This window comes from Typopeltis vanoorti, chromosome 7 (genome assembly GCF_054136105.1).
Source record: "Typopeltis vanoorti isolate ZY-2024b chromosome 7, IOZ_Tvanoo_1.0, whole genome shotgun sequence".
Taxonomy (NCBI): Eukaryota; Metazoa; Arthropoda; class Arachnida; order Uropygi; family Thelyphonidae; genus Typopeltis; species Typopeltis vanoorti.
Genome location: NC_143555.1, coordinates 122,229,372 through 122,254,717, shown reverse-complemented (window position 1 = coordinate 122,254,717; position 25,346 = coordinate 122,229,372). Strand labels below are relative to the sequence as shown.

At 34.4% G+C, this 25,346-nt stretch overlaps 1 protein-coding gene across 1 annotated transcript in view; it reads left to right on the top strand.

Moving 5' to 3' along the window:
* Positions 1-25,346, top strand: part of LOC150105010 (pre-mRNA-splicing factor CWC25 homolog) — a 115,515-nt gene that overhangs the window by 11,709 nt on the left and 78,460 nt on the right. The window contains exon 3 of the mRNA XM_090396099.1: positions 15,502-15,644. Coding sequence (XP_090252225.1) covers positions 15,502-15,644 — 143 coding nt within the window. The remainder of the gene's footprint in view (positions 1-15,501; positions 15,645-25,346) is intronic.

The window sequence follows — 25,346 nt, the reverse complement described above, 5'->3', positions numbered from 1 at the left end:
TCCGTTAAATTGAGGGTTTACTGTGGTGTTCTATTTATGGCATCCTCTAGGGCTAGACAAAAAGAAGAGAGTTAGACCAGATTGGCCTTAAAATCTAGTCTAACTTCTCTATCAGTGATGAAGAATTTCTCTTATCTATAAGTATGGCTGCTTAAATTTACCAAAGATTGGTAAATTTTTCCTTTGTTTCCATTCAAAAAAAATTTCTTTTTTCCAAATTGTTTCCACTGACTAGTTGAGTGCTCTGTGTTCTGTAACAAGTGCAGGTTCTTGCTCTGAAGATGCCAGATTGAAATCCTGGTGCTCTTAGCATTGTAATAAATAATGCATTTATTTATTTTGTTCCTCTAGTGTTTTATACCTTGAAACACTACTAGGAACACTTCTGACTGTATCAATACATCTATATCTTGGTCTTTTTTATGCAGTGCTTATTATGATCTGAATTATGCTGTACATATTTCTAATGATTCTGATGATGTTCAAACTGAAATGTAATCATTTTAGATTAAATATTATATAATTTAGCTGTCTTTCTACATTTCAAGTTTGTGAAAACATTGTATCTACATTCAGTGCTGAAATGTCCAGTGTTCATTATTGTATTCCTCTGGAATATTTGCTGTCATTGTTGTCTTTTGGCTGCCTTATATAATAATATTTCATTAATTTAGTTGAACATTTTCATTCATTTCTAAATTTTTTCCATAGACCTCCAAAACATTTTTATCACTTTCATATTTATATTCTGTTCTTTCCAAAATCTTCCCATGATATTGTTTAGCTAATTTTACGCATACCTTAGCTTTCCATTCATTTTTCCTCTGTATTCTATAAGAGTAGACACTGTTTTGTTAGTCACAAAAACTTGCCACATGATTTTTTTTTTGTTTCATGCACTGTTGCTTTAGTTTCCAAGAGGTCTCATTTTGTTATCCTTTCAGATATCATCATGCTTTCTTGGCTGAAATGTTTTCTTCAGATTTTCCATTCAGTCTCTAAAGTTCAAATTTTGCATCTAAACTCTTGCCTTAGTAATCTTTGTATATTTGAGCTTGCAATCATCATCATCAAATTCCTGCCATGTACCCTCAAGGGGTGTACAGGTTATGATAGTACTACATGAAAAATTTACATCATTACTAACTTCTTATCTGCAATTTTCCTCCAAATCAATCGGATACTTGTCAAGATTCCAACATTATCAGATCTTATATTTCTATCGTCTAAGACACTTTGTACCGTATCAATCCACCTATATCTTGATCTTCCTCTGGATCGTTTTCCTGCCAACCTGGCAGAGAACACTTGTTTTGCTAATCTTTCCTTGCCCATTCTGTTTAAGTGACCATACTACCTGAGATTAGCTCTGCTAACGTATTCCTGGATGCTGACAATGTTTAGTTCTTTCCTAATATCCTCGTTTTTAATATGATATTGCAATTGATGCCATCTGTTCACACCTCTAATCTTTCTCAGGACTCTCATATCTGGTCTCTAGTCTTTGCTCAAGTGTTTTACTTCTGACCCAACTCTCAAATCCATAAGTTAAAACTGGTTTGAACACTGTCTTGTATACTGCTAATTTAATGTTCTGACTAATTTCTCTCTTATTCCATATGAATTTGTTCAGCTGACTTCTTACCATACCAGCTTTGTAGATTCTGTTATCTATTTCCATATTTAATTTACCATCTTCACTAAAAATCATGCCTAAGTAGCTGAAATCTATTACTTGTTCCACAGATTCTCCATTCGCAAGGCAGTTGACATTTTCAATGATTCTACCTAATTTCATTGTCTTTGTCTTTTTATTGCTGACCTTCATACCATATCTATTACAACAGCTATTCAATTAAGTCAGGGAATCTTGCAAACTTGTAGCAGATTTATTTAGAAGTATAACATCGTCCGCATAAAGCAAAGAGCTGACATGGTATTTTCAGTACCATGTTTAATACCACTTTCCTTCATAATGTGATCCATATACATAATGAATAACAGAAGGGATAATGTACATCCTTGTCTCACACCAGATTTAACATTAAACCATCTTTCTGTACTTCCTTCAATTCTAACTGCTGACTTGTAACTCAAATAAAGACGAAGTATTGCTTGATATAATGCCCCATTGACATCATATAACTTAGAGTATTGAATAGCTTCTCTCTTGTAACCTTGTTATATGATTTTTCCAGATCGACAAAACTTAAATACAAATCTTTGTTATAATCCCATGTTTTCTCAACTATTTGTCATAAAGTGAAGATCTGATCCTGACAGCCTCTATTTGGCCTGAATCCAGCTTGTTTTTCACCAACCTTTTCTTCCACAATTTTTCTCAACTGTTTCTCAAGTATACTTGATTATATCTTACCAGGAACACTCAGTAGGGAAATACCTTGTAATTCTCACATTCAGTTTTATTTCCCTTTTTATATATGGATACTATGAGAGCACTACTCCAATCATCGGGAATTCCTCTCTCTGTCCAGGCCTTCTGAACTATGCAGTGCAGCCACTGCAAGACTTTTATACCACCATACATCAGCATTTCTGGTTGAATATCATCTACTCCTGCTGCCTTTCCACATTTTAAGCCTTTGATGGCTTTTTCTACTTCGAGTATGGATATGTATTCCTGACTGTATGCCTGTTGAGTGTTTTTTAACCACTGTGCTATCATTGCTTGTTTCATTTAGCAATTTTCGAAATAATTACTCCATACTTCAAGGATATCTTTTTCTCCCATTTTCATGTCACCTTTATCATCTCTAACTCCTTTACAGCACTCTTTCCTCCATTTCTAAGCTTCTTCAACCACCTCCATAATATCTTACCACCTTATTGATATTTATTTTCTATGTTCTTGCTAAAGTCCTCCCATGACTTTTGTTTAGCTAGTTTTACACAGTGTTTAGCATTCTTGCATTTGTCTCTGTATTGTCTAAGAGCACAAGCTGACTTATTTGTGAGGAACTTTTGATATGCTTTCTTCTTTTCTTTCTCTGCATCTTTAACTTCCTATGTCCACCATGGAGTTCTAATTTTTCTATCCTTGCAGACAACCTCACCACATGCCTCTCTGGCTGAATCAACCAGGGTTTTCTTCAAGGCTTGCCACCAAATCTCCAAGATTTGGTTCCTGTTCTCAAACTCTTTCATTTTTAATTCAGTCATGTTTGTGTATTTTAGTCTGCAGTTCACATCTGAGAGCTACTCAATTTTTATTCGCTTTAAAACTTTCTTACATGTCATTCTTTTCAATATGAAATTCAGCTTTATCCTGCTCAAGACTAAATAGTGATCACTTCCAATTTCAAATCCTCTGTACACTCTGGTGTCCTGCACCATCAACAATAACATAGTCAATGAGACACTTCTTATTCCTTTCCTCTCTCTCCATGCGAATTTGTGCACATTTTTATGTTGGAAAGTGGTGTTATTAATAACCAGTCCATGTCCTGAGCAGAAATCGAACGGATATTTGTCATTATTATTAGCTTTGCTCTTTTCTCCAAATTTTCCCAAAATATTTTTGTATGTCTGACAATCATTTCCTACTCTGCTATTTAGATCCCCAACAAGGACCAGCTTTTCCTTTTTTCATTGTGTCAGTTGCTTTTTCTAAAGCATCAAAAAATTCCTCCACTTCTACCTTAGTAGAACCTTCTGTGGGACCATAGGCACAAATAAGTCTCATAGTCCAGTTCCCCATTCTGATATTTGCCCACATCACTCTACTTGAGACTGCCGTCCATTCAAGAAGATTAGCCTCGTATTTAGTGTTGAATACCATTGCTACCCCTTCTTTTCCTTGATTGTCATTGCCTGAATATAACATTTTGTATTTATTGCTCAAAAAATCTTACCAGTTTTGGTCTTTTTTGTTTCAGTCACCCCTATTATGTCGATCTGGTACTTATCTAATTCCTCAGTTAGCTCCATTTCTTTGCCATTCAGGCTTCTTATGTTGATAGTACCAATCTTTAACTCTGTGATGTTGAGTTGGGGTGTGTTTTCAGATTTGTTCCAGTAGCTTACTTATCGCTGTTCGCCCTCGGTCCCTGGTGAAAACAACAGGGGGGCCTTGTTTAACCAAGCGACGCCCTAGTTGGCATGAAATTTTGTCGTGTTGTACCAACATTTTGTATTTTGGTTTAAGCCAATAAGAATACATTTTGGTCAGCTAAATTCCAAATTGCGCCCATCCTCATTTGTTCAGTGTCCAGGTAGATACCCAACAGGGTGCACCACGAGAAGGTGAGGATTTAATTTGACATTAGGTCAGAAGCCCTGGTCAGTTCTCCGCATTCCTTTAAAGGCTATGAAGAGGTCTCCTCTCATTTATACAGCTTTGACTCTTAAGCATCCCAATAATATTCTAATATATTCTAATAATATATTAGAATAATATATCTAATAATAATTCTAATATATTCTAATAATATTCTCTTCTATTCTAATATATTAGAATATTATTAGAATATATTATTCTAGTATATTAGAATATATTATTATAATATTTTTCCCTCTTTGTGATCTAATGTGTCCTAAAAGTTCTTTGCCACATTTGTTCATTTACTATAACGGTAGTCAATCTCTCATCACATATTCTTAAAAAAGCAGAATCACTTTAATATTCTTAATAAATTTAATATTGTAATAATATTGTAATATATTCTAATAATATTCTATATATACTGATATTCTAATAACGAGCTATACCCTCCTCTGGATATGGATCCTAATTAATCTTTCCAACCTTAATGTCCACTCCAGAGATACTGATTTAGTTTATAATTAGTTGCTTCTGTTCCTGCTCTACCCTTATATTGTATAATGAAATTATCTTTCACCCTTTCCACTCATTGGGAATTGTACTTTTGTCAAGACTGAAAGTCAAAGGCATTGCGAATTCTTTTGTTACATTCTTTTAAGTACCCTTGCCAGTATCTGATCCAAGTTCTTGCAACAACTGTCATATCTCCAATTCATCCACCTCTATCCTTTCATTAGTATCCCCCCTTCCCTCCAGCCTCCACTTAGCTAACAGGTCTACCTGAGATATACATCTTACAAAAGTGATTGCTTAATAAGAATAGTCTCATTGACTATGTTATAGTTGATAGCAATGTTTTCTCTCTGGTTCAGGACACAAGAGTATACAGAGGATTTAAAATTAAGAAGTGATCACTATTTAGTTTTGAGCAAGATAAAATTGAATTTCATATTGAAAAGAAGAGTGTGTAAGAAAGTTTTAAAACAAATTAAGGTTGAGCAGCTTTCAGAGGTGAACTATAGACTGAAATATACAAACATCATTGAAGAAAAAATGAAAGAGTTTGAAAACAAAACAAACCCTTGGATATTCTTGCAAATCCTGAAGAAAACATTGATTGATTCATCCAAAGAGCATCTGGTGAGGTTGTCTGTAAGGATAGAATAATCAGAATTTTATGGTGGACTCAGGCAGTTAAAGAGGCAAAGAAGGAAAAGAAGAAAGCATGTTGAAAGTTTCTGGCAAGTAAGTCAGCTTGTGCTCTTAAGAAAAAAATGTAAGAAAGCGAAGCACTGTATAAAACAACTAAACAAAAGTCTGGGTAGATTTCAGTAAGAACACAGAAAGTAAATATCAGGAAGGTGGCAAAATATTCTGGAGACTATTAAAAAAGCTTAGAAATGGAGGAAAAAAGATTGTTTTAAGATAAAGCATTCACATATAGAAATAGATAAAGCATTCACACATATAGGAATTATTAGTGCAAAGTGTCAACAACATCATATTCAAGGAGTTAAGTAAGGGAAAAAATATTAGTGCTATGGATTGATGATATGAATCAAAAATGACATTCCTGTAAGCTGTTTTCAGGTTGACAATCAAGATGATTGTCAGCAAAATTAAAATCTCTGATGTTAAAAGATTTAATGAGATTTAACTTATTAAGGCTTCTCTGTTATGTCATTATACATTAGTTTTACTTTAATTTATAACTTATTGTCTTATGTTATTTATAAACATTATTTATGTAAAATAATTATAAAATAACCATAATTTAATTTAAATGCATTATATTTTCTGTCTTAATTCATTTATATTATGTTATGCTTGAAGCACAGTTCACTTTATGAACAGTGGGCTGGGAACCTAACTGTTTATAAAATGAGGTTGCCTTGTACTTTATAAATACAAAATTTGCACATTGAATAGTCACATTCATTTTCCTGCAAGTAGGTGGGTGCTCCGTGATTTTTGGTAGGATAGTGTATATTATAAACATAAGTAGGATAAATTTTGGTGAGATAGTATATATTATAAGGAAAGGTAATATGTTGGTCCTTCTCTCTGTCTTGTGATAAAGGTAAACTCACATGATGAATAGGAATGCAAGCTATAAAAAAAATTATATGAATGCTGGCTTTATAAAATCAATCTTTTGAATGCTTCAGCGTGATACAATTTTAATCTTACATTTGATCTCTCTCACACACGTGCACAGTCAAGCAAGAGGCTTACATATGATGAAAATGTTCATAATCAAATTCCTGACATGTACCATCAAGAGGGTGGGTGTACAGGATATGATAGTACTACATGAAAAACTTACATCACCACTAACTTCCTATCTATAATTTTCCTCCAAATCAATCTGTTACCTGTCAAGACTTATGTTTCCGTCTTCTAAGGCACTTATTCATCTATATCTTGGTCTTCCTCTGGGTCTATTTCTTGCCAACCTGGCAGAGAACACTTATTTTGCTAATCATTCTGTTTAGGTGGCCATACCACCTGAGATTAGCTCTGCTAACACAATCCTGGAAGCTAATGAGATGAAAATGTTTTAGATAAGAAAATCTAACCTTTGTATATATATATATATATATATATATATATATATATGATAATCGGCTTTTACTTGGTTGTTGTGATACATTTTAAAAACATAGATTTAATGACTAAAAACTGAGATAACTTATAAAGATTTTAATAAGAATAATACGACTAGTTTCGGCTTATAACAGCCTTCCTCAGGTATTCTTAAAGGAAAAGAATAGTAATAAACATTGAAGTATCTAAACAAACTGGAAATTACAGGTAAAAATTGCCACACATAATTGATACATAAAAAACGTGTTTTTTCAAGTTGTTCTAACAGGCGTGCCATTGTTTATTGCAAGTGTGCGTGCAGGCTCACGTGAACGCCAATATTGAATAACTGTAGCATGGCTATCTGGGATGTTATAACTCAAATGTTGTTTAAGTGGACAGGGTTCAGCAGGATTTCCCTTGATTCTACAATTTTCCTCTCAAACTCATCATCACAGCGAAAGATATTTTCTGATCTATCCCAGCAAACGGAGTGGCTTTGTTGATCATCATTAGGATTATTTGAAAAAAGAACATGACTGGATAACGCAGTTGCATGAGATCTTTTGTAAGAGATGTCTCTCTCTCTCTTATGCTCTTCTATACGTTGTTCAATAGATTTGTTAGTTGGTCCAAAATAAGGGATATTGCAATCGCATCATAATTTATATACACCTGGATATTTTAGGTTGTGATGAGTAGGTTTTGGATGGCTGATTAGAGAATGGATTTTAGGAAGTGTGGTGAAGAACGTCCTGATATTATATTTTTTTAAGGACTTTAGCTAATTTTTTAGAGACTGTGCTAATGTATGGAATGGAGATGCTACCTTTAAAATTAATAGTTTCTGTTGTGCACTGCCTAGGAGGATCCAGAAGAAATTTCTTAATCGTTTTTTCAGAGTATCCATTTTGTTTAAAGATAAGACTGAGGTGATTTATTTCTTTTTGTAGTTCATCTGGTTCATTCAAGAGAGAGCGTGCTCTGTGTCCTAAGGTAGATATAGTTCCAAGTTTTTGTAGTGGAAAATGATGAGAAAGATTATGCAGATATCGATTAGTATGAGTAGGTTTTCTGTACACAGAGATTTTTAATCTTTCAGAGCATCGTGTAAGCATGACATCCAGGAAAGCTAAGGAGTTATTATTTTCTAGATCAGCAGTAAATTTTATATTAGGATGTTGGATGTTTAGATGATGAAGAAAATTTGTGAGAGATGTGTGCCCGTGATTCCAAATAATGAATATATCATCAACATATCGTTTCCAAACTTTTGGTTTAAATGAGAAGGAAGATATGGCTTTTGTTTCAAAATCTTCAAGGAAGATGTTAGCTAGAACTGGGGACAAAGGATTGCCCATTGCCAGGCTTTGTTTTTGTTGGTAAACGGAGTCCTGATATCTGAAGTAACCAGAATGAATGCAATGTTTTAATAAAGTAAACATTTTTTTGGATAATTTGTCCTTTAGTAATGTAAGTATCTCGTCCGTAGGAATGCTAGTAAATAAAGATATAATGTCAAAACTTGCTAGAATGTCATTTTCATTGATGGGAATATCTTTTATATGCGAAACAAAATCTGTGGTGTTTTTGATGAAAGATGAAGATTTATTGGAGAAACACTTGAGGTACTTTGCTAGATATTTTGAAAGTTTATACGTAGGTGAGTTGATTCCTTCTATAATTAGGCGAAGAGGGATGTTTTCTTAATGTATTTTGGGAACTCCATAGATGCATGGGATAAGAGGATGTAGAGAGCGTAAAGAGAGGCGAACGTTATGAGGAAGTTCACTCGCAGTCTTTAACAAGTTGTTTGTACGGTTTTGTAATTCTCTTGTAGGATCTTCCTGAAGAATTGAATATGTCGAACTATCTCCAAGTAATTGAAGCATTTTGTTGTGGTAATCTTCGGAGTTGAGGATGACCGTAGAATTGCCTTTATCCGCAGGTAAAATAATAATTTTACTGTTCTGTTTTATATTTTTTAGGGCTTGTCTTTCAGTCAGAGAAATATCATCTGTTGGAGGTTTAGCATTATTTATAATGAAAATCGATTCAATACGAAGAAGTTTCGCCAAATGATTAGGAATGAGTGAACTTGCCTTTTCTATTTTTGTAAGGAGAGATTCTTTAGGGATAAATTTTGGTGAGGGAATGAAATTGAGACCTTTGCTAAGAATATCTGTTTCCGCATCCGTTAAAATACGAGAAGATTTGTTCACTACAACTTTTTCAGGATCAATACTGGCTTCACTATGACCAGATCTGTTTTGTATCCTTTTTAGATTGTTAAATTTCCTGATAAGAGTATATTTATTCTTGTTTTGTATTCGTGTGGCTTGTGCTTCACTGCTAATGATAAAATCATATAAGTTAACATTATCCATAATTTCTTCAAGTTTTTGAGTTAAGGATCTTTTTGTGCTGAACAAAAAAGCTAAACAACGTTTTGTGTCTGAAATTCTTTCGTTGAGGAGATCCATCTTAGCTTTGCGGTAAATTCTTTTAGCACGTTCTATTGTTATCTTTTCCTGAAAAGAGATGAAATTGGGAAAAACTGAATGGAACTTACAACATTTGAGGAACACTAACCTGTTTATTAGGGGTGCTTAAGGGTCAAAGCTGTATAACTGAGAGGAGACCTCCACATAGCCTTTAAAGGAATGCGGAGAACCGACCAGGGCTTCTGACCTAATGTCCAATCCTCACCTTCTCGTGGTGCACCCTGTTGGGTATCTACTTTGATACTGAACAAACGAGGATGGGCTGGCAATTTGGGATTTAGCCGACCAAATTGTATTCTTATTGGTTAAACCAAAATAAAAAATGATGGTACAACATGACAAAATTTCATGCCGGCTGGGGCGTCGCCCGGTTAAACAAGGCCCCCGTTGTTTTCGCCAGGGAACCAGGGCGAACAGCGAAAAGTCAGCTACTGGAACAAATCTGAAAACAAACCCCAACTCAACATCACCAGAGTTAAAGATCGGTACTATCAACGTAAGAAGCCTGAATGGCAAAGAAATGGAGCTAGCTGAGGAATTAGATAAGTACCAGATCGACATAATAGGGGTGACTGAAACAAAAAAGACCAAAACTGGTGAGATCTTTCGGAGCAATAAATACAAAATGTTATATTCGGGCAATGACAATCAAGGAAAAGAAGGAGTAGCCATAATATTCAACACAAAATACGAGGCTAATCTTCTTGAATGGCAGTCAGTCTCAAGTAGAGTAATGTGGACAAATATGAGAATGGGGAACTGGACAATGAGACTTATTTGTGCCTATGGTCCCACAGAAGGTTCTACTAAGGTAGAAGTGGAGGAATTTTTTGAGGCTTTAGAAAAAGCAACTGACACAATGAAAAATGAAAAGTTGGTCCTTGTTGGGGATCTAAATAGCAGAGTAGGAAATGATTGTGAGACATACAAAAATATTTTGGGAAAATTTGGAGAAAAGAGCAAAGCTAATAATAATGGCAAATATCTGTTGGATTTCTGCTCAGGACATGGTTATTACTAACACCATGTTCCAACATAAAAATGTGCACAAATTCACATGGAGAGAAGAGGCTAGGAATAAGAAAAGTCTCATTGACTATGTTATTGTTGATAGTGATGTTTTCTCCCTGGTGCAGGACACCAGAGTGTACAGAGGATTTGAAATTGGAAGTGATCACTATTTAGTCTTGAGCAGGATAAAATTGAATTTCATATTGAAAAGAATAACATGTAAGAAAGTTTTAAAGCGAATAAAAGTTGAGCAGCTCTCAGATGTGAACTGTAGACTAAAATACAGAAATATTATTGAAAAGAAAATGAAAGAGTTTGAGAACAGAAATCAAACCTTGGAGATTCAGTGGCAAACTCTGAAGGAAACATTGATTGATTCTGCCAGAGAGGCATGTGGTGAGGTTGTGTGCAAGGATAAAAAATCAGAACTCCCTGGTGGACACAGGAAGTTAAAGAGGCAGTGAAGGAAAAGAAGAAAGCATATCAAAAGTTCCTGGCAAATAAGTCAGCTTTTACTCTTACAGAATACAGAGACAAATGTAAGAAAGCTAAACACTGTGTAAAACTAGCTAAACAAAAGTCATGGGAGGACTTTAGCAAGAACATAGAAAATAAATATCAATAAGGTGGTAAGATATTATGGAGGTGGTTGAAGAAGCTTAGGAATGGAGGAAAGAGTGCTGTCAAAGGAATTAGAGATGATAAAGGTGAAATGAAAACAGGAGAAAAAGATATCCTTGAAGTATGGAGTAATTACTTTGAAAAACTGCTAAATGAAACAAGCAGTGATGACAGCACAGTGATAAAAAACACTGACCAGGCATGCAGTCAGGAATACATATCCATACTTGAAGTAGAAAAAGCCATCAAAGGCTTGAAATGTGGAAAGGCAGCAGGAGTAGATGATATTCGACCAGAAATGCTGAAGTATGGTGGTATAAGAGTCTTACAGTGGCTGCACTGCATAGTTCAGAAAGCCTGGACAGAGGGACGAATTCCCGATGATTGGAGTAGTGCTCTCATAGTACCCATATATAAAAAGGGAAATAAAACTGAATGTGAGAATTACAGAGGTATTTCCCTACTGAGTGTTCCTGGCAAGATCTATGCAAGTATACTTGAGAAACGGTTGAGAAGAATTGTGGAAGAAAAGCTGGGTGAAGAACAAGCTGGATTCAGGCCAAATAGAGGCTGTCAGGATCAGATCTTCACTTTACACCAAATAGTCGAGAAAGCATGGGAATATAACAAAGATCTGTATTTAAGTTTTGTCGATTTGGAAAAGGTATATGACAAGGTGCCAAGAGAGAAGCTATTCAGTACGCTGCAGTTATATGGTGTCAATGGGGCATTATATCAAGCAATACTTAGTCTTTATTTGAGTTGTGAGTCAGCAGTTAGAATTGAAGGAAGTACAGGAAGATGGTTTAATGTTAAATCTGGTGTGAGACAAGGATGTACATTATCCCCTCTGTTATTCATTATCTATATGGATCACATTATGAAGGAATGTGGTATTAAACCTGATATCAAAATTGGAGATGTTAATGTCAGCTCTTTGCTTTATGCGGATGATGTTATACTTCTAAATAAATCTGCTACAAGTCTGCAAGATTCTCTGACTAAATTGAATAGCTGTTGTAATAGATATGGTATGAGGGTCAGCAATAAAAAGACAAAGACAATGAAAATAGGCAGAATCATTGAAAATGTCAACTGTGTTGTGAATGGAGAACCTGTGGAACAAGTAAAACATTTCAGCTACTTAGGCACAATTTTTACTGAAGATGGTAAACTAAATATAGAAATAGACAACAGAATCAGCAAAGCTGGTATCGTGGGAAGTCAATTGAATAAATTCATATGGAATAAGAAAGAAATTAGTCGGAACACTAAATTAGCTGTATACAAGACTGTGTTCAAACCAATTTTAATTTATGGATCTGAGAGCTGGGTCAGAAGTAAAACACTTGACCAAAGACTAGAGACCGCAGATATGAGAGTCCTGAGAAAGATTAGAGGTGTGAACAGATGGCATCAATGGCACTATCATATTAAAAATGAGGATATTAGGAAAGAACTTGACATTGTCAGCATCCAGGAATGCGTTAGCAGAGCTAATCTCAGATGGTATGGTCACTTAAATAGAATGGGAGAGGAAAGATTAGCAAAACAAGTGTTCTCTGCCAGGTTGGCAGGAAAACGACCCAGAGGAAGACCAAGATATAGGTGGATTGATACGGTACAAAGTGCCTTAGACGATAGAAATATAAGATCTGATAATGTTGGAGTCTTGACAAGTAACAGACTGATTTGGAGGAAAATTGTAGATAGGAAGTTAGTAATGATGTAATTTTTTCATGTAGTATTGTCATATCCTGTACAACCCTTGAGGGTACATGGCAGGAATTTGATGATGATGATGATAACCTGTTTATTTTCAATCTTATTTTCTTCAATGTTTTTTTAAAATTCCTTTGTATGTTCATTAGAGACGCCTCGTCATTTAGGCTATAGATGTGATAATCGGCTTTTACTCAGTTGTTGTGATACATTTTAAAAACATAGATTTAATGACTAAAAACCAAGATAACTTATAAAGATTTTAATAAGAATAATATGACTAGTTTTGGCTTATAACAGCCTTCCTCAGGTATTCTTAAAGGAAAAGAATAGTAATAAACATTGAAGTATCTAAACAAACTGGAAATTATAGGTAAAAATTGCCACACATAATTGATACATAAAAAACGTTGTATTTTTTGAACCCTGTCCACTTAAACAACAATTTGAGTTATAACATCCCAGATAGCCATGCTGCAGTTATTCAATATTGGCGTTCGCGTGAGCCTGCATGCACACTTGCAATAAACAGTGGCACGCCTGTTAGAACAACTTGAAAAAATACAACGTTTTTTATGTATAAATTATGTGTGGCAATTTTTACCTGTAATTTTCAGTTTGTTTAGATACTTCAATGTTTATTACTATTCTTTTCCTTTGAGAATACCTGAGGAAGGCTGTTATAAGCCAAAACTAATCATATTATTCTTATTAAAATCTTTATAAGTTATCTCGGTTTTTAGTCATTAAATCTACGTTTTTAAAATATATATATATATATATATATATATATATATATATATATATATATATGCAGTACAGCCACTCCTTAGCTTACATAAGCACAGATTATGTAGACCCAATCTTATGTATATATTTCCATTAACTACAAGCAAAAAATTTCAAAGCATGTGCATGTTGTATTATGCTTGGAATATAAATTAAGTAGTGGTTTGCATGAAAGGATACTGTGTATTTCTCATTGTGCATGTATTATATTCAAGATATATGGTATCTCCCACATGGTACTTTTACATTACACTCAGTCACCTGTTGCTGTTATTATTATGCTAGCACATGCAATAGTATTGTCTGTCAATAATAGCAACAGGTATCTGATTGTAATGCAAGAATACATTGTGGGAGATACTATGTACTCCACATTACACTCAGACAAGAGTATATTGTGTGAGATATTGTAGATCTTGAATACAGTACATGTTCAAGATCTACAGTATCTCACAGATGAGATATTGTAGATCTTGAATATGATCTTGAGTGTAAGATGAGAGACAGCAGCCACATTGATTATACAGGCATTTCCCACTTTTTGATATTCCAGGCTTACGAGTTTTTTTTTCTTATTCAAGTTTCAGCAAAATCAAAAATATAAACATTAAATACAATAAGTAGATGCTAAACATTTATAAATATGGTATTTCAAACCATGCATGTAGCGATACAGTACAGCTGTGCTTTTTTATTGCAACATTACTCTGTCCTCTGTTTATTGATAATTTTGAAGGATTTCATGAACCAGCAGAGATTGTACAAGTGGTTGTTAATATTGCTAATCAATCACAACTTGCTGTTTCTATGACTGATGTCACTGATCACACAATGGAGAGCTCAGAAATGAAGACCTCTTTGGAATAAGAGGCTGAGGACGAATATTTAAAGGCTGAAACTTCCTTCGCTCTCGAGGAACTTGATGAAACCTTTCACCACATAGAAAAAGCAATTGAAATTTTCAAGTCACAAGAATCAAATTTTGAGCACACTGGAAATAGATGCAACAGATTTAAAAAAATGCTTATGCATACTATCGTGAATTTTTATAGAAAAGGGAAGACTGTCTTGGAAACAAACAACTTATAATTTGCCTGATTTTAAAGGCTATGTTATCATACTTTGGATTTTTCTTAAAAAAATTTTAAGTTTTCATTTCTTTGGACATTTCTTTGGATAAATAAATCATTGTTTAAGCATAAACTATTGCTATGTTGACCTTTATTTAACATTATTGTGGTCAGATTTTATTGTTGAGAATATAATCTCTATTTTTAACATCTATAGGAAATATTTTTCCCACTTCAGGAGTTTTCGCTAGGAAAATTAACTCGCAAAGTTGGGAACTATTTCCTTACAGTTATGGGAAAGTGACAAATAGACTGCAGGGCTTCTTCCCCCTTTCCACAAGCATAACAGAATTAATTTAAAGCAAATTATAAATTATGAAGGAGAACAGAGCTTTTCTTCCATTGTTGTGAACTAGGTCTCATCACATCAACAATGGATATGATTTTAAAGGATTAGGGGGGCATTTTTGCAATAATTGTTTTTGAATGAAGGGTAAAAAAGGTTCTAAATAACTTCCTCAATTTACATGACTAGATTGATATTTTCCCCATTACTGTGTAGGTACTTTGAATTTTGACTCTGTATAAGTCAGAATTCATCAAACTGAGTTAACTAAAGGTTTGTAGAATGGAATCCTTACATAAGCTGGGGAGTGGCTATACAATTTTTCAGACCCAGTTCTAAGAAATAAGTATAGCTGTTACCTCGTGTATCTTTAGGTTATTTCTGTTCTTATGGTTTGGGTGAAAAAGAACATGAAATTATAAAACTCATTTCTAATTGTCAAGAAAATCCAGTAAAATTCCAGGTTTTAAATATTTTGCTTTCCAGGTTTTCTTATTAGTTTTATTTTATCATTATTTATTTAAATATTCTTAGCTGAAGTGTAATTAATTATGAACTGTTTATCCTCAGAAAGAAAGCTGAAAGGTTAGATTGGATGTATCAGGGTCCTGCAGCCCTTGTAGATAAAGAGCAATATTTACTTGGTCGGCGGGTTGATAAAACATTTGAATTGCTTCAAGAACAAGAAGAGGGCAGACAGCTAGAGAATGAAGGTGAAGATCGTTTTCATTGAGTATTATTTAATTTCAAGATAACAGGAAAAAAATAAACTTTATAAAAAAATTAAATTAAATTAAAAATATTAAATACAATTAAAAAATAAAATAAAATTAAAAAAATTAAATAAATATTTATAAACAAATTAAAAAATAAAGTGCAATATTTTTTCAAATCATTCATATTTTTGTAGATACTACTATATGTATATTAACTTGACACTCCATTTTAAATGATATGAAAAATTCAAGAAAAAAAAGAAAATCCACAAGAAAAAAAAAAAATTTTTTCACCAGTGGTTCTCACAGAATGAATTTTTGGATTTTGACTATAATATATTGCATGCATAATTTTTTAAAAATTTTTTATATTACTTTCACACATGAAAGGCAGAAGAGCCTATAGCAAATAAATGCCACATGTTGTGGACATTTCTACTTCTAGAAAAATAATTCAGAAATTGCTGGTGTATAACAAATATCTGAATTTTTGTACATTTGGACAAGACATATGATAGTGCCAAGAGTAAAAAAGAGTAATCTGACTCTTTTTGAACTGCTGTAGGTTGTAATCCTCTGGAAATGTTTTATGGGAAGGCTGTTCCAGAGAATTGAGGTGGATGGTGTGAAAGAGGACTGGCAGTAGCAGGTTTAGTGAATATGCAGTTCAACTGTGAAGGGATGTTGAGTAGAGTAGCTGTTGGCCAAGTTCCTGTAGTTCTGCTGAACAGTGGCCATGGAAAATATCTGTAGAAGAAACACAATGCAGAAACTGATCTTCTATGGGAAAGTGGCTGAAGAGAGACTGTAAGAGACATGTCATTCATCAACCTAACTCCCCTTTTCTGAACAGCATCAAGAATTTTTTTTTAGGAAAGTCTTAGATGAACCACCCCAAACACGAGAGCAGTATTCCAAGGATTTGAGATTTATACAAAGTAAGTAACTGTTCAGAAGAGAAGCCTATCTTGAGCAGAAAAGGATGCCAAGTTTTCTGAAAGCTGATGATGCTGCAGGAGTGATATGAATATTCCAGAAAAGGTTTGGAGTAAGAGTCAGTCCATGAAGAGAGATTTGGTTTTGACTGTTGAGCTGAGCATTATCAAAAGTAAATAGAGAATCTGAGATTTTTTTTTTTTTTGTGAGAAAACAAACAAAACTGTGCTTTGGAAGTATTGAAGTTTACTAGGTTGTTTTCACCTCAGTCAAGGATGCTGTGGAGATTATTGTTCAGGGCACTTATTACAAATGATCTTGAAGTTTGAGATGTTTGAGCGCTGCAAGGATTGTCATATGAGTAGGATGGGTGGAGCATGCTACCAGCATTAACAAGAAAATCTGAAGAAAGAAAACCATCCACCATTATATGTAGGGATTAATCTGAGAGAAAACTGGTAATTCAGTTACACAAGGATGAAGGCAGTTCATATGATGGTAATTTGTTCAGAAGCCCTTTCTGCCCGACCCTATCAAAAGCCTTAGAGATATCAAGTGCAGTGGCACATGTTTCTCCAAACCTTCCTATGGAATGAATCCAGAGGTGCATGATATGGACCAGGAGTTCACCTGTGGATCTAGATTGATAAATCTACACTGGTAGTCGCTAATTAGATGATAATTCTTCAAATGTTGATAACCTTCTCTGTTACTTCGGATAAAATTGTGAGAGCAATAGGTCTGTAGTTTGTAGTAGACATTTATCACTTTTTTTTGGGAAGTGGTTGTATGTTTGCTTACTTCTATGCTATGGAGTGGATGCCAGATGAGTACAGTTTCATTAATAGATGATAGAAAACAGGTGTTAGTTCAGGAGCACATCTCTTGAATACAGTGGGTGGGATTCCATGAGCATTGGCTGCCTTTGTTGTATCCAAGTGATTCACGATTCTTCTAATGTCTTTCTAGTAGAAGGTCACAGGAAGCATGGAATGCAATGTTCTAGGCCAAAAAGAGGGTAATTTGCCCTCTTCTTGCCCTCTTCCGCAGATGGCAGGATCCTATTGGGATCCTGTCATCTGTGCAGGAGTTGGAAGAGAAGAATGAAGCCAGGATTACATTGCTACCATTAGGGTGAGATAAGGAGATATCACAGCTGAACAAAAGTTGTAGAAACAGCTTTGACAAGGGGACAAAAGGTATAACTTCCAGTGGCACAAGCAGTGAGTTTTCTATATTTATCCTTGTACATTTACTACATTCATAACACCATGCATCCAGGGCCATAGTTAGAGGTGCAGGATGCTCTAGCTGAGGCCCCAAAAATTAGGACCAATTTAAGGGCCCCAAATAATGAGATTTAAAATTGAAGAATTAAAAGGTATAAATAATTAAATTGAACATTTAAAAAATTTATCGTTTCTGTTAAATTTCCTATATCACTATTTTATATATATATATATATACACAGCAATCCCTCAATTAATGTGCCTCCGATTAGCACGTCATTTTTTTTCTATACCCAAATTCGATTAGTGCGCCTCTAAAATTCAATATATATACATCTTAAAAATAAATGTTACAGATTTTAAAAATTTTCTATCTATACATTTTTTATGGCTAACTATTTTTTTAAAAAAATCATTCACCAGGATGAAATAGTTTAATTACTGATTTAAAACATTTTACAAAGTTATTTTTTAATGTCATACAGTACTACACTATTTCCATGTACACTATGTTCCAAATTTATTGCCAAAATTTATGTCGTCTACTAATTACATAGCATTTTGGTGATCACATCTCGTGCCTCCTTTGCAATTGTTTTCCTTACTTTTTTTTTTATTTTATTTTAAAGTATTTGCCAACCTTTAATCACGAGTAAAAGAATTAGTGAGCAAAAAAAGTGGAAGTGTGAAAATGATTTGAAAAGTAATCTCATTGGAGGAAAAACTTGAAATAATAAAGAAAAATGAACAAAGCGAGTCCAGAGCAAAGATAGGACAAGAACACAAAAATGGGTGAATCAACTATAAGAGCAATTTTAAGCAAAGCTGCTGAATTCAAAGAGAAAGGTAAGGCTGCTTCAAGTTCATCATGCATGCACTCGAAATCAAAGTATTATAATGATTGAATTAGAGAGACTTCTTTCTACATGGATTGAAGATTGTAACCCAAAATGGATCCTGCTAAGCACTGACCTTATTAAATCAAAAGCATTGTCTTGTTGCAGTTTTGAAAGAAAGGGCTATCAATGATGAAAAAGAAGAAGAAGAATTCTATGCTAGTGCTGGGTGGTTTGAGCATTTCAAAAAGAGAAATAGCCTACATAATGTTTTAATCACAGGCAAAGCTTCAGATGAAGATAAGGAAGTGCAAGTGTGCAAATTATCAAGAGATTTTGAAGAAAATTGTGCAAGAAGAGGGCTTTTGTGACCAACAAATATTTAATGTCGATGAAACTGTCCTTTTTTGGAAGCTTCCAAGACTTTTCTGGCCAAATCAGAGAAATCTCAGCCTGATTATAAAGTCACAAAGTCGAACGAAATTATTGCTAGCAATATACGAGCCATTTGGAACACATTCTTCCACATTGCGCAAATGATTTTAGAGGCTTTTCAAATGAATCTAAGTTAATTAAATCTCATTCTGAGAAATTGAGGACTCCGACCTGCTAAATTTAGATGCACAGTGGGAAGATCCTGAAGAATATGAAAAAAATGTTCATATTTTTTTCATATTTCATAATCACTTTTTTCATAGTCATTCTTCATAATCACTGACAAGTCCAAAGAGATTTCACAGAAAGAATTTGAAAATATTTTTCTTACAATCAAAGTTTTAAAAACCAATACTTAAAGGCTGACCTTGATGAAGAGAGAAGCAGTAAAATTTGCAAAGTAGAAAGTAGAAAAGGCAATAGGGACATACCGTCAGTTGTATGAAAAAAAGAAACAGAATGCCTGCCAAACTATGTTAGCTCAATTCTTTGTTAAGAAGTAGAATAATAAATTTATATTCTGAATATTTTTATTGTCTCTCAGCATATTCCTTTAACTAGATCCTGAGATATACCTTAATTCTTTTATAAAAAAATTAAGGGTCAAAAAAGAAATTTGAGGAACGAATTATTCTTTTTACCATAGGTTATTATATTCGATTAGTGGGTTTTTGATTAATGTGCCTGTTTTAAAGAACACATTAGGTTCATTAATCGAGGGTTTGCTGTGTATATATATATATATATATATATCTCAGAAAAAGGGTGCCAATGCTTTCAAGTCAATATCTAAATAGATCATATGTCCTTTTTTAAAAAAACAAACAAACAAAACAAGAATATAATGCTATTTATTTTCATATATATATTTTTTGTGTCCATGAGTTGTTTGCAGTCATTTATCTTGAAACCCTATTTTCACTTATCTATTTGTTGATTTATCACTAGAGATACCATATCCATATCAAGATGCTAATCTGTTCATTTATTTAAAGCTTAATTTAACTTGATTTTTCATTTATGCATTTAATTTAAATCTAGATAGTTTGAAATTAATTTTTTACTAAATCTTAAATTGTGAGAAACATTGATAATATCTTTATTATCAACGTTTATGGCAATATAGTTAATTCCTTAAATGTTTAAGGAATTAACTATATTGCCTTTTTTTTTATATATTATATATAAAAAAAAACACGAAATGCCACAAACCTAATATAGAACATTAATGCTGTGTGTGGGCAAGAAGAATAGAAGAGATCAGGAGTTCTTTGGAACAGCTGAGGGTTATAATCTTTGGGGAAGGCAGAGTGAGGGAGAAGGCTGTTCCAAAGGACAGAAGTAGATGGAATAAAAGAGGAGGCAGTGAAGTTGCTTTGGTGAATTTCAAGATTGACTGTAAAAGGGTGTTAGTTAACAGTGGCTCTTATTTTAATGAATTTGGAGGAGAGTGGAGGAATAATAGTGGTCAATTCAGCACAGCACTGTCCATGAAAGTATCTCTAGAAGAGCTGCAAAGCAGAAACCAAATGTCTGAGAAGGATTGAAGTGGATTTGTGAGAGAGGGATTATTAATTAGCTGGATTGCCTTCTTCTGGATAGAATCAAGCAATCTTAGAGAGAGGGTTTTGGTGCACCATCCCAAATATGGGAGCAATATTCCATTGGCTGATGGATTTGGGCTTTGTATATAGTTGGCAGCTGAGAAGGTGTGAAGTAGTATCTTGTGCAGAAAAGTACACCAAGTTTTTTTGGGAGGATGCAGATGCTATAGTTAAAATATAGTTGTGCCAGGAAAGATTAGAGGTGCAGGTCAGTCCAAAGTGTCAAGGAGAGATATCTAATTGTGTTTGGATATCTCGGTATTACTGAAGATAAGGGGGGGAGAGATGCAAGCTCTTTCTTGCAAGAGATCAAACAGAACTGAGTTTTGGTGGCATTGAAGTTTACAAGGTTAACCTTGCTCCACTGGGGTATAGTTAAGAGATCTGAGTTCAGGTCCCTGGTCATAGTAGATCTTGAGGATTCTAATACTTGAAATACAAGGTTTGTCGAATGTAAAGGAGGAATGGAGTGTACTGTCATTCAGCAAAGCTATGGACAGAATTGGGAGTTTGTGAGAGCAGTTCATTTATATACAAGAAGAAGAGAGTGAGTGAAAGAATAGAACCCTGCATTGGTGGGGAAAACATAGGAGAGTAAATCGTCCGCCATGGCATGAAGTGAGTGACCAGTGAGAAAGTTGCCGATCCAGTTGCAGAGTGAGGAAGGTAGACCATAGGATGGCAGTTTGTTAAGTAGGCCCCTGTGCCAAACCTGATCAGATGCTCTTGAAATGTCATGGACAACCACGTGTTTCTCCAAATTTCTCCATGGCCTGAATCCATAGGTGGGTGAAATCAAGAAGATCAGTTGTAGATCGCAAGTTGTGGAATCCATACTGCTATCACTGATTAGTTGATATGTCTATAGGTTGTTCAAGAATTGGTTCTTGGTGATCTTCTCCATAATTTTTGAGAGAACTGAAGAATTGAGATGGTAGATGGTAGAGAACTGAGAGCAATTGGATGGTAGTTTATTGGTTGACTTTTATCATCTTTCTTTGGGATCGATTGGATGTGGACCTGTTACCATGTTGTAGTGTAGATGCCATTTTAATAGGATAGATTGAAGACGTGATACAGGATAGGTGTTAGTTCTAGGGCATTCTTTTTTAATACAATAGGTGGGATACCATCAGGATTAGTTGCCTTGTTTGTGTTCAGGTTATTAAGGATTCTTCAGATTTCTTTTTGTTGAATGACTATGGGAGACATGAAGGGAGCTGTTCTTTATGGAGTGGAGGGACCTTTCCACAGGTTGTTAATGCAGGAATTGGAAGGGAAAAGTGATGCAGTAAATCATGTCTTTTGGTGAGGTGATTTACAGTGGTGGAAACCTGGGTGGGCAGAAGTTGTGTCCAATGGCCTTGGCAAGGGACCAGAAGGAGTGACTGCCATTTGGGTAAGAGGTGAGTTTGCAGCATTTGGCCCTTTCAAAGTCTAGCTTGGACTTGATGATGATTCTTTTGCAACTGTTGTGAAATGCAGTATAGGTAGAGAGAGAGAGCAGCTAGAGTTTTGGTCTTGAGCCAATTGTGGTAAACAGAGGTTTTTTCTTTGACAGCATTGGCACTTTTTTTTTTTGAGAACCAAATCTTGGATGCTTGCTGACAATTTGAAGTAGAATAAGGGATGAAAGCCTTCATTCCTGTGAGGATGATTTCTGTTATTTGGTCTGAGCAGGTGTTTGGATCAGAAGAACTGAAGCAGTAGTTGGACCATGGGAAGGTCCAACTACTGCTTCAGTAGTTGGACCTTCCCATGAGGAGAAATAGAAGTCACGGGAAGTCCTCCTAGTTGGCACCCTTGTAGTGCCAAAGGACACAAGACTGTGAACCTGGTTGGTGAAGGTTGTTCTGTGGCAAAAGAGACTTGGTTGTGATCCGAGTTTCTAAGGGAAGGACCAACAACCACAGTATACTGGAAGGGGAGCTTGTTAGGAAGAAGTCAAGTGTGTTGGCAAATTAAAGAGGGTTGTCTGGTATTCTGGCAGGGATTTGCAGTATCTGCCATGGCATGTTGGTTCTGATGAATGCACAAAAAAAAAAAAAGTAACTTGGAGAATAATAAAGCTATAAAACAAATCCCAATCACTCTTTCTTAAAACAACAAAGTTTTCCATTTTAATTTTTTAAAAGTTTGCCTTTTATTTATTTTCTTTTAATGTACTTTAAAAGCAGGATATAAACACACAGAACAGGACACACACACACACAGAGAACTAAAGAAGCACACCTTTGCAGTGTGCTTCTTTAGTTCTCTGTGTGTGTGTGTGTGTGTGTGTCAATTTTATATTAATGATAGTTTTTTGGTTATTTAACAGTCACCTTGTCCCATCATGACTTTACTATACTTGGTGCGAAAAATTGTGTTTTGGCTCTCAGTAAAAAGGAATATATCATTTCATACTTCTTTCTCTCTCTTTTCATGTTGGTTTTCTTTCTGATGGCATTAACTTTCAACACCATATTAGGATAAAATAACCAATAAACTTAAGTCAAATGTATTCAAACCTTCATCCTGAGAGGAGAAAAGCATTATCAGAATTATAAGACATTACAACCAAGTTTATTATTATTATTAAGAAACACCTCCAGGGAGTCATTGAGGAAGGCCACTTAATACATGCACCAGCTGTCTTACTTGTTCTTGGATTCATTTACACTATTTGCACACACATGTAATGGCAGTCCATTCTAATCGTACATTACTCTGTGAGAGAAAAATCTAGATCTCATCCCTTTGTTGACAGCATTCATTCTGAACTTTCAAGGATGCCTTTTTGTCCTTTCCCCCAGCCACCATAAAATGAGAAATTCCATTAACTGAAATTCCATCAAATGACCCTTTTAGAAGTTTGTAAGCCTCAATCATATCACTCCTCTTTCTCCTGTTTGCTAGTCTGCGGTCTACAAATTCTCAGTCTGTCTTCATAATAAGTATTCCACAATCCTGATATATCATTTTTAATGCTTTCCTTTACACTCTCTCCACTGCATCAGAATTGCCACAGACAAAAAGGAGACCAGACTTGGGCACAGTAGTCCAAGTGAGATCTTATGAAGGCCTTGTAAAGAGGTAAATTGGCATCCTTATCTTTACATGTCAGGTGCATTTCAGCATTGCAGTTATTCTCTGAGTTATATTTGCAATCTTTGCTATGTAGCCATTGAACTTCAACTTCCTACCTACTAAAATTCCAAGATTTCTAATGTGATCAGGAATCGATTTTTAAATAAATAATTGTGGGTAAATGGAACACATTATTGAAATATATTGTTAATGCAGGGAGTGTTAAGGATTTTAAAATTCAGTATGATAAATATGTTGTCAGTTGAATGAACTTCCTATATAAAGTCTGCCATGGAAGGTGTGATAATAATAATAAATTCATATAGAACAAGAGAACGGTCAAAACATCAAGTTAGTAATATACATTATTATGTTCAGAACAAGTTGAAAGTTGGGTTAGAAATAAAATAATTTATCAAAGATTGAAGATCCCTCCCTCCTGTTTTTTAAGAAACTTAGAAGAGCATACGGGGTGGCATCAGTGGCAGAACCATCTTAAAAGTGAAGATATTAGAAAAGAACTTGACATTGTTGATATTCAAGAATGGGTAAGTAGAGCTAATCAAAGATCATGTCACTTATACAAGATGTGAGATGAAATATTAGCAAAACAAATGTTTGAAGTAAAAGTGAGAGGAACAGCATTAACAGTTGATGTTTTAGAAGATTGGAATGCCAGACCTGACCACATCAGAGACCTTGCAAATAATATAATGGTATAGAAGAGAGTGGTTAATAGGAAACAAGCCATGAAATGCTAATTATATAGTATTATCACTTGGTGATTATTACAATGGTGTATCACTTGTAAGTATACACCTTTAAATGATGATCGTGGTGACATTTTTTTTAGTAATGGATTTGCTGTTTGTAATTCTTTGAGATGGATATGAAAGCTCCTGAATACAGTTTCATGATTTCAAAGCTCCTGAATACAGTTTCATGATTTCAATGGTATCTTTTTTGACATTCTACTGTACAGATTCTTGCCAATCTGTGTGCTTAACCTGTATATTTTTTATAATAAAATAAAAACATGCATAAAAATAGATAAATATCAAAAAATAAAAACACGAAATAAAATCTTTGTTAATGATATTAATAACTTTTAATTAATATCATTAATATTAATAATTTTTAATTTGGCACTTTCTTTAAATAGGAAACAAATAGAAAGAGTGGCAAAGTTTAAATATCTCGGATGCTGGTTAAATGAAGATTGCAATCCAGAAATGGAAATAAAAGTTAGAATTGAAATGGCAAGAAAAATTTTCTCTTGATGAAATCAACACTGTGTAACCGCAGTTTAAACTTAGAGCTTAGAGTACGCATGGTTAAATGCTATGTATGGTCTGTACTGCTGTACGGTGCAGAAACTTGGACCTTGAAGACAACATCAATAAAAAGACTTGAAGCCTTTGAGATGTGGTTATACAGACGAATGTTAAAAATCCCATGGACAGCAAAAATGTCCAATCCGGAAGTACTGGAACAAATGGGGGAATCATGTGAACTTTTAGATACCATAAAAAGAAGGAAAACTGCATATCTTGGTCACCTACTTCGTAATGAAAAATATAAGATACTTCA